Here is a 19,675-nt window from a genome sequence, read left to right on the forward strand (position 1 = left end):
TTTACATTCATTAATTAATTGATTTAAAAATGTGTTGAAACACAATATAGTTTATTACTCATCTATAGTAGCCTGAATACACTCTGAGTATTACCAAAAAAACTATATCTATATATATATATATAGATATATATATATATATTTACATATACATATATATAATATCATAGCAGAGTGAGGAGAGAAGGCTTTAGAGTTGGCCTACATTGAACATTTACTAGTTACATTAACTGATTCAAACATTTGGAGCACAGGGACTTTACTTTATTCTGATTACCCAGCACCCAACTAAAACCCTGAAACAGTAAATTCTCAAAACAATACACATACAAGTAGAACTGCATTGATCATTATTCCAGCTCCTTTGGCACTGACTACTGGTGAAGTAGAACAAATGTTCCACTAAATCTTATATTTCAAGGATTTGTTGTCATTTATAGTGTGTTTCACTTCCCTAACTTGAATGTCCTATCTTGTCTATGACCTTCTCGTTTCTCTTCCCAGTAAAGGTAAGCCTTCATTTCTCACCCTAACCTTGAGGCCTAAATGATATTCAGGTCTCTACGCTTCTTTCTCGATTGCTAAATTTTAAGCATTGTTTTTGGTAGTATGTCAGTATAGACCATGAGAGGCTAGCAGTCCTATTTCTCAAAACAGAAGCCAGGAATAGCCAGTGCAAACTACTCAATCAAGAGTTCCTCCTTGTAAGCAGGGAATTAAATTCAACCATAATCCCATTAGTGAAGTTAATTTCACAGGCCTCAAGCCATGGGAGTGAAAAATAAAATTGATTCACTAGAATGAGTAGAAATACATTTTAATTTATTTTTTATTTGATCAATTCTTTTTTTTTTTCAGTATTAGTTGTAAAATTTTCAAAATATCCCAAAACTATGCAATGTTCAGGAGAATGGATTGGAGTAAGAGAGAAGTGTTTCTATTTTTCTGATGATACCAGGAATTGGACAGCCAGTGAAAGAGTTTGCAGTTCACAGGGATCAGAACTTGCTCACATTGATACACAAGAGGATATGGTAAGAAAACGAGAAAGTTTTCAATCATTTCAGAGCTTAAGTTTATACAAAGAAATAATAAAAATAACAAAAATTAGTATTCAATGATAATGTATGCCACACAATGTTTTAAGCACTGTAACTATAAAAACATGTAATTTTCAACCAATACCTATGAAGTAAATATTCAGATATCCCTATTTTAAAGGTGAGGAAAGTGAAGCACAGAGATGTTATGTAACACAGTCATTATCATACTTGTTGAACTGGATTCGAACACAAGTAAGTTAGCTAGTGATGATGCTATGTCCTTAATCACAATGAATATTGTTTATACAGCTAAATGTTTTGTTCAATGCTTAGATTACTAAATAGTTTTTGATTCTTTACATTTGCATCTTCTCAAGAATAGCCTTGGAAAATTGAAACAAACTAACAAACAAAAGATACCCCTCTTGGAATTTAGAGATGAGGATGTCAGGAAAATCTATGCTGTAAGAAGTAAGTGAGACAATGAACGGAAAAAGTGAAAGAGGGCAAAGAAATAGGGACTTGAACTCCAGGGGCACAGTGTGAGGGAAGAAGTTTGTGAAGAAAAGTTGACTAATAGGTCTGTGGTCTAATGGTGAGGAACCGATAGAGGAGAGACTAAACCCATCATTCAATAACTTCTATTGCAGTAAATCATATTCAGAAGTTAGTTTGGTTTCTGATTCTATGAGGAAACTCACAACGGCAATGGGATTCTTATTCTGGTATCTAGCCAAAGTAGTGTATCACTGAGTTTTACTGTATTTTAACAGTATTTATACTTTCCATTAAAATCCCTCTTCTATGATTTTTGAGAGTGAACCAACACACAAAACAAAATATAAGCATTAGTTCTCTGGCACCTTTAAGGAACATGATGTATTAGTTCCTATAAAAACTGCTTAGCTCTTGATTTTGTCATCCATATAACATCACATCAGTTTATAGTCTTTTTTATTCACTCTGTGAGTAAAACATACTGATAGTTTATGCATTAGAAATAGAAGGAAGGGACATCAAATATATTTTTCTCATTAATTTCCCATTTGAGACATAAATAGAAGTTACCTTTAAAGATAATTCAAGTCAAGGCAGCTCAGAGAGTTTCTATGACTTGATGAGAGTCCCTCTACTCCTTAGTGACATTTAAGAAGTAAAAGAGCAAAGTGAAAATCTTTCTGGTAAAACTAAATATCTGTGTGTTTGTCACTATAGAAGCATTAGCCATGCAAATCAGGAATTAAATCTTAAAAGCTAGCTGAGGTGAGAAGCATGTTCAGCAATGTGCTCTAAATTATTAAGTAATAGATAATGCCCTGCTTTTTGTGAAAGGAATTTTTGAAGAAGCACACGGAGACAAAAATGTACTGGATTGGGTTGAGCAGAAAACCAGGAGAGTCTTGGAAATGGACAAACGGCACAACATTTAATGCTTGGTGAGTTTCCAATAGAATAGGAAAGTGCAATTTTTCATTTTTATGTTTGTTTCCTATTTTATTTTACTTTCACTGTAAAGCTATAGCTGATCAACCCTCCTGCTGCTAATTTAAATTCAACTATTCTGCAAATTCCAAGCCAAAGCACATATATTACTTGAATCATTTTCCAACTAGTTAAATTTATACAAGATCTTTCTTCTTTAAATAGAGTCCATATTGTTGCCTTTAACTTTCCAAATGTCCATCATAAACAATATTATTGCTTTATGTAACCATTTCTTGAGTGAATGTCGTTTCTTCATTTATATACCATTTTAGCTATAAGAACTATACTACTTTTTTTTGTTACCCATGTACTCCTGCCATCATATTTCATTAAGGGCTAGATTAAAAAAAGGGAACCAATTAAACAAATATTGAAATATGTATGATAGGACAAATTATATTTATTACAAAAAAAGGGAAAATTTAGTCAACAAAGCAAATTAATAAAGACAATATTATAATTAGTCTCTGGTTTGTATTTCAATATGTTTCAAAAGTACCAAATGAATGTAAATCTTGTTACTTATTTTCAAAAAGGAACATTAGCTAAAAGTATGCAAGGAAACTGCTTTTTAAAAAAATTCCAGAGATCTTTGGATTTAGCACCTCTCTCTTTTTCTCTCTCTCTCTCGGTAGATAGATAGATTGACAGATAGATGATAGATAGAAATAGATACAGGTAAATGTAGATAAATACAGAGATATAGCTATATCATTGACTTATCCATGTATATACACATACATATGTATATATGTTTTTCTACCTATTGTAAATAAGTTTACAGATTACACTATTAATAACTAAATAATTAAATACCTACATTCAGCCATATATTCTTTTAATGTGCCAGATATTTTTGTGTAGCATATGGTGATTGATGGGTGAGTATGGAGCTCAGTGTTTTGTATAAAATGTTTCAAATCACTCTATTCTTAATTTTATTTTTGATTACACCTATTAGTGGCTTCCAAACTGATTTTGTTTTCCTTTTCAGGTTTGAAATTAGCGGGGATGGATCCTTTGCTTTTCTGAATGCTGATGGAGTCTCTAGTTCCAGGGGGTTAGTTGATATCAAGTGGATTTGCAGCAAACCTAGATTTTAATAGAGCAAAAACCTGAAAAATGACAATCAAACTTCAAAGATCAAGCAAAGGAGTAAGTAGGAAAAAGTCGCTTTTCACTTCTCACAGTATGGAATGCAGAGTTTTAAAAGAATTTAAAAAGGAACTAAAAATTGATGAATGAATGATTATAGGCAAAACCACATCAATTCAAGATACCTAACTGCTTATTATGAGTAGAAGTCAGGAAACTTCTATTAAATAGTTCTAAAGAAAGTAGCAATAAATCATTAGATGGCCTGTAACTGTAATGATGGTTATAACAAGCAAATTTAAATGGATCTATGTTGATAGGCAAGCCAAGACTTATAGCTTAAAAATTAGAGAAGTATATGTACTCTATATGTGTAAATATTATAAAATAGTAACCATAGTGACTTTGACTTACAGTAATAAGAGAATTACTTATGAATAGGCATTTACTTCAACAATATCCTTAAAATAAGGGAAAGCCCACCAGGAGGACCCTAACTCTGTAAAAAATAGTCACTGATAAATGATCAGAATTATACATTAAAATTACTACCATATGACCCAGAAATTCCATTTCTGGGTATTTATCCGAAAAAATCCAAAACTCTAATTCAAAAAGATATATGTACCCCTATGTTCATTGTAGCATTATTTACAATAGCCAAGATATGAAACCAACCTAAGTGTCCATCAATAGATGAATTCATAAAGAAGAGTGGTACATATATTTAATAGAATATTACTTGGCCATTAAAAGGAATGAAATCTTACTATTTGGGACAATATGGATGGACCTAGACAATATTATTCTAAGTGAAATAAGTCAGACAGAGAAAGACATATCACATGAATTCACTTATATGTGGAATCTAAAAAACAAAATAAATGAACCAACAAAAAAGAAATTCATAGATACAGAGAACAAATTGAAGGACACTGGATGGGTGGGGAGTTGGGGGGACTGGTGAAAAAGGTGAAAGGGATAAAGTACAAATTGCCAGTTATAAATATAGTTATGGGGGTATAAAATACAGTGTCAGTAATAGTCACTAATATTGTAGTAACTATGTATGATGTCAGATGTGTGTATCCTAGACTTATTGGGAGGGTGGGAATTTTGTAAGGTATAAAGATGTCTAGGGCCGGCCCAGTGGCTCAGGCAGTTGGAGCTCCATGCTCCTAACTCTGAAGGCTGCTAGTTCGATTCCCACATGGGCCAGTGGGCTCTCAGCCACAAGGTTGCCGGTTCAACGCCTCGAGTCCCACAAGGGATGGTGGGCTCTGCCCCCTGCAACTAAGATTGAACATGGCACCTTGAGCTGAGCTGCCTCCCAGATGGCTTAGTTGGTTGGAGAGCATCCTCTCAATTACAAGGTTGCCAGTTCCACTCCCGCAAGGGATGGTGGGCTATGCCCCATGCAACTAGTAACGGCAACTGGACCTGGAGCTGAGCTGCACCCTCCACAACTAAGACTGAAAGGACAACAACTTGAAGCTGAATGGCACCCTCCACAACTAAGATTGAAAGGACAACAACTTGACTTGGGAAAAAGAAAAAGGCCTGGAAGTACACACTGTTCCCCAATAAAGTCCTGTTCCTCTTCCCCAATAAAATCTTAAAAAAAAAAAAAAAAAAAAAAGATGTTTAATCACTATGTTGTACACCTGAAACTAATATCACATTTTATGTGAACTGTAATTGAAAAAATAAATGTAAAAATAAAATAAAATAAAATAAATGGTGGTTGTTCTAACAAAAGTGGGGGAGGAACTAACCTGATACATGCAAAAATAAGTGATCAAACACTAGATTTTTGAAAAAATTTTAATTTTACAAGTAAGGACAGTAAGAAGGACTTACGGCACATCTCTAAATTGAGTACATAAAATTCAAATTCTGCAGAGCATTTGAAAAATCATATCAATACTGCCTTTGTTACATTAGCTTGAGTTTACTTTCCTGCTTGGTAACCGTAATCTATGAGTACAAGGAATGAGTATCAGTGGAAGTGAAGAAATAGAAACTTAACAGGATAGAGAAGCTGGAGAAAGAGAGTATCTAGGTTACAGGGCAAAAACATACAAACAAATCCTTCTCCTATATCTTTAACGGAGGAGGCTTACTTCCTTAATTAGCTGCAGATGAAACTTTCTGACAAATAATAGGGAGATTTTTGTGAGCCCCACCTATAAATGTTCTACCTGGCAGTATATGTGAATGCAAATGACTTTTAGTAATCCTGGAAAATATCAGCATGTAATCAAGTATGGGCATTTCATATCTGTGCATCATGTTGTAACCAAGAAAACTTGAAAATGATGAATTTTAGATGCCGTTGTGTATTGCACAGAGGTATTTTAAATTTTGGCTCAATTTAAGTTTTAGTTGATTCATAATATAGGTTTTACTTTTATTGTTGCCTCCTAGTTACAAGTTAATTTTGTTCATTGCTTAGCAATTTAGAATAATTTATCTTTATTTTTCTTAGATTCACAGTTAGTAGGATATAAATTCCAGATGGTTTAGAATGAACTACACACAATTTCTTGAAGAAGTGAAATAACTACCTCACAAGTGGACACAGACTGTTTCATTTATTTTGAAATATGAATGTTTTGAATAAATGAGAGGAAAATAAGAAACTTTTTATAGAATTTCAGTTAGAAAACTAAGGGTGTAGGACCATTCTCAATATAGTAATGTTTAAAATAAATTTTATTAAAAGATAATAAATTGAGGAATTACATTAAAAACAAGATTATATATTCAAATAGACACCCTATGCTTACAATACCTGAATAGGTTATTATAGTTGAAAGTTTGATTTCTTTTTGATAAAAATTGAAAACAATTAACTTGGTGTAAAGGCCCACCACAAAGGAAAAAATGGCATATCTATATCTACATGCCTGGCCTATTCACCAAATGCTCAGGAATTAGAACCCAAGGAATAGGATGCACATAGAGAACAGGCAGGCTTAGAAGATTAAATATAATTATTTTTCAGACATTAAAACAATAGGAAGTTATGTTTTCTTGTTTAAAAATAAATTATTATATCTTCTCATTTTGAAGTCTTATTTCTGTATAGAATATCTGAAATTTTTATATTTGAATAAAAAAGAAACAAATTTGTATTCCTCTAAAAAATAGATATGCATTGTTAACATCCATACACATTTCTTCCACTTCTTTATTTAAATGCAGATTTGCTTTTCTTGTTCAGACAACATCTCTCTGACAAATGCCATTAAATTTGGAGTGACAATCTTCAGAATACACTTGATTTCCTGTTGTGACAGCACAGCTCATGATGTTAGTTGGTCCAATTACTGAAAAACTAGGAGACAAAGGACAGACTTTAGAGAATTTATCTTAAAATAATAGTTGTATTTATTAAAGATTTCTCTAGCGAAACTTCTATAAATTTTCCTCAGCAATCAAATGTTGCAGTTTTCGAATGGACGCTTCTATTATTGCCAATGATTGTATTTGGGCACTCTTGATTTGCTTGCCCTCCAAGCCCTCCCCATTGTGATGCCACTCTTATTTGAGTAACATCACCATAGAAGCTCAAGCCTGAAGACTGGAAGCATCCTGTCTCTTCCTTCCCTCTCATTCCTCACCTTGCGTAGCTCACCAAGTCCTGGGTATTCTATCCCCAGATAAATCCTTATATTCATTCTCTTCTAGTTCATACTACTGATACCTCCCCTTATCTCTGGTCATTGCCTTCTAACTGAACTTCAGTTTCAGTTTCACTTTCCATCTATTCATTTTCCACATAGCAGAACAAATAATTTTCTTTAAAAGGTAATTAGATGTTAAAATGGAAGTTTTGGTAAAGAATGCGTGGACGATCAATATGTTATACCAATGGGAGTTACAAAGCAGTAACCTACTAGGAAAAAATTAATTTCTTTTTAAAGTTAAAGTAAAAACCACTTAGCTGACTATTAAATTCCTCATTTAACTTCAATGGTATGATAGGGATAGGAAAATGTGGGGATAAAATATTTTTGGAGAAAGCTATTTTTTAATTATTCTTTCTAGTTACTGATTACTGTTTAAAACATAAAAAACAAACACTACTATAACCCTCTGCGCATCATTTTTCTTAAATAATTAAAGGAAAGCTTTTAAAAAGAAATATGTTTCCCTAACAATATGTTGGTTTCCAAATAAAATAAAAGAGCCCAAGCATTTCTTACTAATTTTTGTCAAACATGTCAAAATAGTTCCAAAAATGAATACTACTTTATACATTAGTTTATATTCATGAAAGATGATGGTAAATGGAGAATAGAAGTACCTAAGAGTACATAAATGTTGTCACACAGCACCCTAACCGTTTGTCCCTACCATCCTTTCCTTAAGGAAAGAGGGTTGCGGGGTTGTCCCTCTTAGGGGTTGAGTTTATAGGTTTCCTCTCTTGGTCCCAGTATGCTGGGTCTGCGGTCAAAGACGAGTAAGTTTCCTCAAGGGAGGGACGACTTAAGCCAGACGGGACCCCAGGGACCCCCATGAGTTAATGTGAAACTAGGAGGGATGCCCCTCCTCCAATGCTTTCTGGAAGATGCTGACGCATGCTTCTGATGTCCGGCACCCTATTGTGCTAAGGAACGTTAACTGAGCGAACTTATCTCGCTTCCAGCTTAGCTCATGAGGTAATTGCTCTGAGAAACCTACTCCCCCAGGGGTTGTACACACCGCACCTTGATCATGTGGGGACAGCATGCACAGGTTGCTTTGGGACAATATGATTGGGTATTGGAAATATGCTAATTGTATCAGTGGTGTGAGAGTTTTGCAGACCCTGCCCAGAATCATGTGATGCCTATTGTAAAAAAACAATAAATACCCACGACGACCCGATTCGGGGCTCCAGTCCCTTGAGGCTGTGAGTCCCTTGGTCCTCTGTGGTTTCTTTGCATTCAGTGTCTCTTGTCTCTTTATTTCTATAATAGAATTTAGCCCTTGCCGCCTCCCTCGCTTTCCCCACTGCTTGTGTTGTGCAGGACGCAACACATAAATATCCAGACTGAAAGTAACTATCACTCCATGGTCTTTGTTCCAAACTTGCCACATCTCAGGTGCTATGGGAGTATAACGTGTAAAGAATATGAGAGCCCAAAGGAGAATGTGTAAATGTATGTGACACTTAAAAATTTTAAAGCACTCTTACATGCCTTACCTTATGTTGTTCATACAAGAACATTGTGAATAAAGTTTCATTGTTCTTTTTGTACAGATGAAGAAATTGATATCAAAATAATTGGGAGAATTTTCTAAGGGCAAAACTTTACTCATAAATTCACAATTTTTGATTTCACCTCAAGAGATGTTTTTATATATTCCAGATGCTTTTACGTATAAGTGACTCTTATCTTTGAATTTACTATATAGAAAATAGTTGCTTTAAATTATTTTAAATGAGATCCAAGTCAGCTTAAAAATTTTTAATTATCATTTTTTGACAGTAATTTCCAGACACCATACTGAATACTTTCTAACTCCATTTGTCAGCATTACTGAATGTTAAAAAAGAAAAAGGAAAGGAAGCAAAACAGAAAAGGAGAAAGAACAGAAGAAAAAGAGAAGAAAAATGAAGATAAAAAAAAATTTAAAAGAAAGGAGAAAAGAAGGAAGAAAGATAAAAAGACTTGGACATCAAGGAAGCTTAATTAAAAACACTTTTCTATAAATAAAACATCACTACATCATCCCTCTGCCTCAAATAACTGCTTACATGTTTTGTTCCACAAAAGCATGTTCATTTATCCACTGCCATTGTTTTTCTGGGGATATAATATATAATCCAATCCAACCAGGACATCCAGGTTTTAAACTCTTCTGTATGAATTCCTAAGGAGGAAATTGTGTATTCATTCATTCATTTTTTGAGAAAAAAAAATGTCAATGCCTATTATAGAGTAAGGCACTGTGCCAGGCATTGATGAAATGGTAAATAATCATTTCTTTAATAAATAATATGTTTTTTATCATAAACAATAGCAATTATATTATGGCTAATTAATGTTCAAAAGCAATGACTATAAACCACCCACGCTTCCTAGAACTGCACCTAGCAGTTCTTCCTTGAGCACTTAGATCTTATTTTTGATCCCTCACCAGCTCCTTAGAATTGTTAATCACTGGCAAATGTGCCTGGAGTTTTGTGCAATCACGCTGACTCTCATTCCAAGTTTTAGAAGAAGTTGAAAACTTGTAACACTTCCCTTGGTTCAATAGCCAGTCATTTGGGCACATACACTTACTTCCTGAAAGAAAATGTAAGAAAAAATTTAATTAAACCCTACAGTTAAAGATAAAATGTGAGTAGTATCAAATGTAATTGACTGGAAAATAGATTTTTACCAACTCGCTTTTCACGATTAAAAGGCAGCTTTATTAGCAGAACAAGAATGAGATTAATTCATGAATCTGTGTATTTCCCAGAATGGGGGAAAGGTTTTGGGTGATGGGTTGGAGTGAGTTCTGACCCCCATAATTAGAAGAAACAGATATATAATTTTTCTTAACTGTTTATTACTAACTGAAAAATAATGAAAGCCTGTTGCTAAATCCCTCCACTATCTGATTCTGACTCCTTTTTCTGGAGGTTGTTTTTACAACCAGCACTTCATTTCTGTGAGATTACTTACCACTACCAATGCTTACCTCATTGCATTGGACACGTTCATCCTCCTGTGTTTTTCATTCACACTGTTCCCTTAGCCTTGAATAGGCTTCTCTTACTTTTTCATCCTCTTAATAATACTTATCTTTTAATGTTCAATCGTATTTCCACTTCAAAAACGAAGCTTTTAACCACACTCATAATTTCTGCCACCTCTAGGACTCATAATACGTAGGTATCATTTAACAAAGGATGAATTGTCTATGTCCTTGTCATTTGTGAACATCTCCATGTCTTTTACCTGACTGGAAGGTTCTTGAAGTGACTGTCATTTTCATCTTTGAATTTCCCATCAATGTAGAACTTTGATTATAGTGTCTAATTGTTGATCATTGAATAATTGAATTAAATATCCATAAGTTAGAGCATGTCATAATTTTCATTGTTAATATTTTCCTCTGTTGTCTATGAGCCTAAAATTTTGTTAAATTCAATTTAAGAAATTGAATTAATATGTCCAGCTAAGATGGTGGGAGAGGGGGAGTAACATCAACCGATAGCGAAGATTATCATGGACTAATTTAAAAAATATAAAATTCATATATATATCCTTACCTTATCAGTATACTTTGTACCAGGTCAAGAGTTGCCAATCCTAGATAGTTACAATTTTGCAAAAAAATATTTGAAGACTCAGGAGAACTGGATTCTAATCCCAGCTGTACAAGTACATAGTTATGGAATAAAAGGTATTAAGTGACCTCAAATATACCTTCCAATTTATAATTTGAAAGGGGCTATTTATTCACTATTATTAATGAGAAGGAATCATTTGGACCAAGTGATTCCATTAGGTGGATATTGGTAGACTGGTCAATAAAGTATAGTTTAGAGCTGCAAAACACATTAAAAATAGTCCAAATGATCAGTGTAATATGTTAAAATATCAAAACATAATACAAAATGTAGACACTGATTGTCCAAAGAGTTGTTATAGTTAACTCAACTTCAAGTGCTGTCTTCTATAAGAAGAAGAAATATGGGGATGAGAATGGAGAAAAACATTTATTTAACAATACTTTATATCAATTCCTGTCTCAGATGCTTTACATAATAATAACAACAAACATATATAGCCACTACTGGGGGCCAGGCAGCTTTCTAAGCACATACCATATATTGAGTTAACAAAATAACTTTATAAAATAGTGGAATATGTTAAATGACCTGATGGAAATATAAAAAGAAAAATCCAGAGTATGGAAATTATACAAAATCATGACCCATTTTTTTCCAAAAAATAAACGGCAAAGGAAAAATAAAATGAAGTAAAGAGGATCTAAAGATTAAGAGACTCAAGAGATATTGAGACATTTTAACCAAATTCAATTATGATCTTTCTTCTGATTCTGATTCTAACAAATCAAAGTGGGGGGAAAAGGCATTTTAATGCTGACTAGATAACAAATAATATTAAGAAGTTATTGCTAATTTTGTTAGGAATTATTCTAAATAAATTCTAAACGGGCCCACAGGATTCCTGCCCCCTAGTGTACGTGACCTGTTTAATTCCCTCTTCGTGAGTGTTGTCATACCTGCGAATACAATGGTATATCGCTTCCCTGGTTAAGTTAGATGATATGGCAGGATGAAGGCCTTTTGAAGACAACAGAAGAGTGCCCAGTCAGTTGATTTTGAGTTAATGAAAAGAGAGATTATCCCAAGTGGGCCTGACTTACCGTGTTTTTCCGAAAATAAGACCTAGCCGGACCATCAGCTCTAATGCATCTTTTGGAGCAAAAATTAGTATAAGACCCGGTCTTATTTTACTATAAGACCCAGTCTTATCTAACATAATACAATATAAGACTGGGTCTTATATTAATTTTTGCTCCAAAAGATGCATTAGAGCTGATGTTCTGGCTAGGTCTTATTTTCAGGGAAACAGGGTAATCAGGCACAAGACCTTAAAAAGGGGACTGGGCCTTTCGTGAAGGCAGAGAGAACTCTTATTGTCGTTGAGAAATTAAGCTTCCATGTCTTCAGAGGCTGTATGAAAATAACAAAAGGCAAGGAAATGCAGGGACCCTTTAGGAGTTTAGAGCAACCCTGGATGAAAGCCAGCAAGAAAGCAGTGACCTAATTCCTACAACCACAAGTAACTGAATTATATCAACAATCACATGAGCTTGCAGGAGCAATCTCAGCTCCAGAAAGGTGTGTGGTCTGGCCAACACCTAAACTATATCCTGTGAGACCCTGAACAGAAGACTTCGTTAGGCTGAGCCCAGCCTCCCAACTAATGGAGGTTGGATATTAAATATTGTTAGTTTAAACTGCTAAATGTGTGGTAATCTGTTAAACGTCAAAAGAAAACTAACACAGGAGTTACAATGATGTTATGATTGTGTTAAGCAAAAGCAGCCCTTAACTGTAAGAATCACGTACTGAAATATTTAAATATTAAATGGCATGATATCTGGTAATTGGTTTAATATAATTTAGTTTGGAAGAGTGTTGATAGTGGAGATATAGATGAAATAATATTGATTATGTATTAACAATTTTTGACCTGGTTTGAAAGGTACCTAGTTTTATTTCTAGTTTTCATAATAAAAATCTAAGAATATAATAAAATAAAACTTTATGCAGTAGATGTTATTATCACCCCCAATTTACAGATGAGAAATTGAGTAACATAAATTTGTATAATTTTCTGAAAGTCATAAAAAAGATAAATATCAGAGGTGAAATTCCAACTCACTTAGTTTGGCTCTACAGCCCATGTTGTCAACCACTGCATCATACTGTTTCCATACTATATTAATTGGTGTATTTGTCAGGGAAATAGGAGAGAGAGAGAGAGAGAGAGAGAGAGAGAGAGAATTTCAAGGAATGAGCTCATGTAATTATTGGGGCTGGAAAGTCCAAAATGTGCAGAGTAGGACAGCAGGCTGGAGACCCAGGGAAGAGCTGATGCTGAGGCTCAAGTTTGGAGTCTGAAGAATGAATTCCCTCTTCCTTTGAGGAACCTCAGTGTTTTTTCTCTTAAGGCCTTCAACTAATTGGATGAGGTCCAGTCACATTATGGAAGATAATCTGCTTTACTCAAATCTACTGACTTCGATGCTAATCTCATCTAAAAAGTACTTGCACAGCAACATCTAGACTAGTGTTTGCCGAAATATCAAGGGACCATGCACGCATGGCCTAGTCAAGCTGATACATAAAGTTAGCCATCACATCTGGTTTAATCTACACCAAATGTTTTGTGATGTAGTTATTATATCCCCATTTGAAAGTTTAACTAATATTTAATTTGCCTAAATTCATGTGAAATTTCTTGATTCAAACATAGAATAACACATTACAGACAGAAAAGAACATTACCTGCTAGACTGCTGATATTTACATTCTGTGAGAAATCCATTTTTTTATCTGTACTCAGTGCAAAGAAAAAATATAATGAGTAACATATAAAAATGAATAGCGATCTAGGTATATGAGAATAAAAATACTAGCACAAAATAAAGACATACAAATAAAAATTCAAAATATCTCCCTTCTACTTGGCTTCTACTCCTCTCCTTCCTCAGAATTAACCACTTTTTATCATATCTATTTTTATTCCTTTAAGTGCTAATCACAATTCTAAATATTGTATGTATTCTTAAACCTCATACCTATTACTTTTTTGCATATTATTTTCTTTTTTCCACTAAGATTTTTAATTGATGTCATTTTTTCTTGTTCCAAGCAACCTCCCCTCCAAAAAAAACCAAAGATTTTTTTCACAATATCAAGTTTCTTCAGCTTCTTAGTTGCAATATTTATAGATTGTTTTTATGTAGACTGAATTAATTGCTTTCCAGGAACACAGAACAGCTGATAACCTACAGTGTCTTTTCATTATAGTCTTGGCCTAACTTCATTATAATATCAGTGTCCCCTCCTTTATTTGTTTCCAAAAATACATGGAAAAATTATTTTGCTTAATTACACTTGTTTTAAACTTACATTAAAATCAAGTTCAGAACGTTGAAGGCATTACAACAAAAGGTATATTTTTATATACATTTAAAAATCGGATGTCAATTTGTTTCTCTTTGCTTTGGGAGAAAACTATTTTTTTTTAATTAAAATTTATTGGGGTGACAATGGTTAGTAATATTACTTGGGTTTCAAGTGTACAATTCTGTAATACGCCATCTATATATTACATTGTATGTTCACCACCCAGAGTCAATGGTCCTTCTGTCACCATATATTTGACCTCGTTTCCCTCCATCTACCATCCGCCTCCTCTCTTACCCTCTGGTGACCACTAAACTATTATCTGTGTCTGAGTTTTTATTTATTTGTTTGCCTTGTTCCTCCGTTGTTTTCAGTTTTATATCCCACATATCAGTGAAATCACATGGTTCTCTAACTAATTTTTTATGTAAACTTTTAGGATTGCATCTTTACCGATTGTGTCCTGAAATATGATGAAGATTTATCTATGTATGTATGTATGGTATGTATGTATGTATGTATGTATGTATGTATGTATGTATCTATCTATCTATCTATCTATCTATCTATCTATCTGTCTGTCTATCATCTATCTCAAGAATTACTGGTTAAATGATGCTTACTTAGATCAACTCATGAAAACTAGTATTAGTCATCTAATATTAAATGTTAACAAGGTGGTGAATTTCATATTATCAATAACTGACTTCAATATAAGGGTTTATTTAACCCATCTGGGGGATATGATTGATTCACAGTTTCCCTACCAAAATGCTGTGCAAAGTACAGAAGAATCACCTAAAGTAGAACATTTATTTGCTCTTAGAAAATTATGACATTTTCTATTGTATTAGAAAAAACAAAAAACAAATATAATTGCTCCCCCAAAATAGACCCTTTACTTCTTTGTCTCCCTTAGACAAGTTGCTTTAGGGTTCATCTATATTTAGATATCTCATCTCAAAGGCCCCCAGAGTTTATGTTTCCATGTCAATATTATATATGACAACACCCATTTTAGTCCTACGGTTTTTAGAATCAGTTTCAGCAGAACAGCAAATTATAGAAACCAAGAATTTGTCTAGTTATTCCAAGAAGAATGAGTACAGAATACACATATTAAACACCACTTCAGAAAAAAAAAGGTAAAGTCCATCTAAAATGGTTTTCAAATAGGTCTTTTTTTTTCAGCTAGCGTATTTATACATTTAAATTATTATCTCTTAGTGATACCAATGAACACGTATGCTGTAAAATATATCACTAATTGTTAAAAAAAATTAACAAATCAACCTTTTAGTGGAGGTTATTCAAAAGAAAGGGTGCAGAATAAATACTAGTTTTACATTTGAGTGTTTCTTATTTTTTCTTAAGTTTTAAATAATTTTGTAATATGACTTATATGGTTAGAAAGTTTAATTTACCATTTTTGGATTAGAATGTGGAGCTGATCTTAATATTAAGAAGAATTAAAGATCAATTTATCTTTCAAAAGTGCAAAAATAAATAAACTCCGTACTCACCCCAAAAGTTCAGGCCAATCACCGTCAGCATGAAAATAAGAATCCCAATGCATCCAAATATTAGCATAATACAATAATAATGTGTATACAAGGAGAAATCTGAAATGTTGAAATGGTTTTCATTGAGTTTTAGAACTCTTGTGATTATTCATTTTATAAACATTTTTCTGTCTTGCTTTGTTAATTATTTGGTGATGTTTTTGATAATGTAAAATGATTTATTAAATTCTCTCTATATTATATATAGATATATAATTTATAATGTATAGTGGTATATGTATTATATATTAATATTTAAAGTATAATGTAAATATATAATTTATAGTCTATATATAACATATATATAATATAAATATATGTTTTATATTGTATATAAAACATATATCAAATAATATATAATAATATATATGTTCTATAGATCCCATATGTATTACATATAGAAAAATAGAATTATATGTCATATATGATGTATATATATAATGCTATTGTAAATGGAATTGTTTTTATTTTATATTTGGATTCTCCAATGCCAAGTGCATCTATGTCACGTATGTTCTTTATTTTAATGATTCACTGTTAGAAATAAATGAAAGAAAGGAACGTTATTGAAGTTCAATTACGTACCAATCACTATACTGGGAGTATTCACATGCTATCTCACTTTTACATATGATACATTATATTTCCCTGGCTTTGACTTTTTGCACAGGAATCAGTGTCAGCTGAAGCAGCATCGATCTCCAGTTCATACCGCTTACATAGAATTTTTGCTATAGTACTCTTTGGATCAGCGTTGGCAGAAATGGTGTCTTTAAAGAGGAATAAATGGGGCGCCTCCAGAGGCAGGGATATATATGTTATTATTCTCTTTTAATTTTAGCTATATTTGTCCACATATTAGCACTTTTGAATTAGATATATACACTCTTTCTACAAGCAAAATAAAGACAGATATATTTTTACATGCATAAATGATAGAAGCATTTTCTCAATGTAGAAGCACTGTAGCCAATTTGCCTTGCTAATGGCCAAAAATAAATCGGGTAATTTGATACTCAGAAAATTATTCCCCAGTTTTTGCTAGTTTATAAATAAACAAGCACCGAAATCCATAACCGCGGATGTACATTTCATAAATAATTCATGTTGTAAGTCACAATAAAAGAGTGCTATTTCTCAAATCTGGGTAATATTTAGATGTTTTATTTCAATTGATATTTATGGACTTAGAGTAACTCTTTATAGCTATAGTACACAGTAATGTACTGTGCTGAACATAGTAAAACTTTTGAAATTCACTGCCCTATTGTCTGTATTACAAAATAAATCCAAAGTAAGTTTCTATTATTTTTTTCTTGCTTGTGGAGGTTTCTTTATTCCAGCAAAAGTAGAAAGACCTCTACATAGCTGAAAATCCTCAAAATACATCTCTGCAAGTTATGAGGGAAGACCAATTCTAGGCATATGCAATTAACTGGTTCCATACTTGCCAGGTAGGGAAATTTTAAACTCATTGCCAAATAATATCATAGCTATAAATTAAAGATTAATATTATTTTATCTAAGCCACACTGTACATACTATATCAAGCCAGATAACCAGAGAACTGATTACCCGGAATGCATTGCATTGGCCCACTCCAGAAATGCTTGACTAGATGCCATTGGCATCCCTGGGGCAATATTAAGGAAGTGCTCTATGAAACTGCTTATCACTACTGCAAGAACACTAATTGTATTATTTCTATATACTTTGTGAAGGGAAATCTTTTCTTTCTGGATTTAGTAACAAGATTAATTATAGTCATCTTAAACAATAGGTGTAATTGTCTTACAATGCAAGTCAAATAACTGGTTGTGTTACCCTTACTCATCAATTACAAACAAGCTTAGAAACAAATTTATGGCACAAGAAAATATACTTATAGTAACGTAATGTTTGCTTAAATGCAGGCCTAATTTATCGTGTTAGTGCAATCCTTATTTCACTTATTATTTAAATGGATGTTTATGTACCTACACTCAAATTTTATATATTTTTTACTTACCTGTCTTTTACAAGGTGGTTTATAAATTTAAGATAAAAATAGTAATTTAGTTTAACATCCACATAAAAAATTACAAGATAGATTTGCTTTATTATAAATAAAAGTATTGACATTAAGAAACAAAATATTTTGCCCAAGGCCATACAGTTAGTCTGTGAGATTAAAAGTCCAATTTAACTCCAATGGCCCTAGTTTTTACTACATCAAAATAAGTTACTGATGAACAAGGAAGTGTTTGTATCCTGATATTTAGGTCATGAAAAAGACCTGAGCTTTTAGATGATGATAAAAGTATCATGTTTCTGAAAAAACAAAAATCTTGAATTCACTAGATGAAAATCAGAATAGTACATAAGGATATTCACCGAGTACATATGACAGAACTGCAGTTTTTACCAGCAGTTCTATATTTCTGGCTTATGTCATCCCAGCTTAGAGCTTGACTATTTCAACAGAATTATTTTAAAAATTTGTTTTAGACCAACTGAATTTAAACATTGGAATCTTGGTATCTTGTTTATTAAACTTGTCTATAGTAGATATAAAAGGTCTGGGTGGGGGGACTTAGATTAATGTTTTATTTTTCTCTTCTCTCATTCCAAATAGACACTTTTGCCAATCCCATGGCTCTTTTTAGACAATTTAAAAAATACAATATTTGTAAATGAAAATGCTTTTTAAACGGTAAAATCCTGTGCTGATGGTAGGAGGACCACTGCTACTCCTACCATTAGCACTAGATCGTTATCTTCCGAGTACGACAGGCTTCTTTATATGATACCATACTCAAATAATTGCTTCCAAGAATCTTATGTTTTTTGTAGGAGGAATAATTTCTGTTACAAAAATGCTAACTTTGACCTTTTACTTGAAAGTTACCTTTTCATTCTTATGCTACAGCATTGAGGAGATTATACATTATCCTATTAGCATTTCTCATGCCACATGGCTGCAAAAATACTGTTTGTTTTTTTATTTGATGTTTACATGAATCTAAATAACCTATCTCAGATAACATTTTTAAAAATCCCAGAGCATAGTTAACTTTAACACTTTAAAAGTGTTTAAATATAACTGTCTTCCTATGAGAATAATCCAATTTTAAATTGGAGTCTGAGTGAGGAGAAACAGTATTCCTACCTTTAGATTTCTGCCTGGATTTGAAATGATTCTTGCAATTCAGCTTCATATAGCCATCTTCACCTTCCATCTCCTCAAATGTTTTCATGTGATGTTACCCAGAAAAGAGCAAAAAGAAAATGGAGGATATTTTCAGCCGTGGATATTTCTCCTAGCACAATGTACCAAAGACCAAAAGGAAATCCAAAAATAGCCAAAATTTACTCAGGTATAGCTGTCTAAAACCACACAGGATGTTTTGATAAATGAAAATGCATAGACATATTAATTGCTGGCTAAAATTCTGTGTGCTGCAAGGTAAATAAAGGTGGCTGTTTTATTCCATTCTTTGAACAAATATTTATTGTGCACTTACCCTGTAGTAATCATTTGTGTGCAGAGTACTAGGAACATAAAAGTAAACAAGACAAACATACTTCCTACCCTCATATATTTTATATTATAGTAAGATAAAAATGAAACAAAACAAATAAATACCAAACAAACAAAATCAGTGTCTGGCTAGATAAGGATGAAACTTTTACATTAAATTTTTTTTTAAATAACCATTTTGCTATTTGGGGACGTATCAGACTAGTAAAGTCTAGATAAAAAATGCTTTGATGAGGCAAAACAGGAAAACAATAGATCAATAAATTTCAAGTTAGTGAGATCAGAATTATTTTGAAAAAAGTAACTTTTTTTTGTA

The 19,675-nt window shown here is 32.7% G+C and overlaps 2 protein-coding genes across 2 annotated transcripts in view; one reads left to right on the forward strand and one right to left on the reverse strand.

The window, feature by feature from the left end:
* CLEC2A (C-type lectin domain family 2 member A) overlaps positions 1-5,276 on the forward strand; it is a 38,684-nt gene extending 33,408 nt beyond the window's left edge. Inside the window, exons 4-6 of the mRNA XM_074326030.1 lie at positions 859-1,034; positions 2,376-2,479; positions 3,523-5,276. Coding sequence (XP_074182131.1) covers positions 859-1,034; positions 2,376-2,479; positions 3,523-3,631 — 389 coding nt within the window. The 3' untranslated portion in view covers positions 3,632-5,276. The remainder of the gene's footprint in view (positions 1-858; positions 1,035-2,375; positions 2,480-3,522) is intronic.
* A 149-nt stretch (positions 5,277-5,425) lies between these two features.
* On the reverse strand, positions 5,426-19,130 carry KLRF2 (killer cell lectin like receptor F2). Its single transcript, XM_019713478.2, has 6 exons — positions 18,988-19,130; positions 15,801-15,899; positions 13,654-13,701; positions 9,756-9,904; positions 9,373-9,488; positions 5,426-6,963 (listed from the first exon to the last, which is right to left on the reverse strand). The coding sequence occupies exons 1-6, from the start codon at positions 19,073-19,075 to the stop codon at positions 6,846-6,848; spliced, it is 618 nt and encodes a 205-aa protein (XP_019569037.2). The 5' UTR covers positions 19,076-19,130; the 3' UTR covers positions 5,426-6,845.
* Between the last annotated feature and the right edge of the window lie 545 nt (positions 19,131-19,675).

Source organism: Rhinolophus sinicus, linkage group LG02, assembly GCF_036562045.2.
Source record: "Rhinolophus sinicus isolate RSC01 linkage group LG02, ASM3656204v1, whole genome shotgun sequence".
Taxonomy (NCBI): domain Eukaryota; kingdom Metazoa; phylum Chordata; class Mammalia; order Chiroptera; family Rhinolophidae; genus Rhinolophus; species Rhinolophus sinicus.

What these genes read in the sequence shown, in the direction of transcription:
- KLRF2 (XM_019713478.2), bottom strand. Translation starts at nt 19,075, where the DNA reads ATGAAAACATTTGAGGAGATGGAAGGTGAAGATGGCTATATGAAGCTG. An exon ending in TTAACAATTCTAAGGAGCTG is followed by an intron (nt 9,489 to 9,755) that starts GTGAGGGATCAA and finishes TTTCCTCCTTAG; the next exon opens with GAATTCATACAGAAGAGTTT. An exon ending in GCTTTTGTGGAACAAAACAT is followed by an intron (nt 6,964 to 9,372) that starts GTAAGCAGTTAT and finishes TTTGTCTCCTAG; the next exon opens with TTTTTCAGTAATTGGACCAA.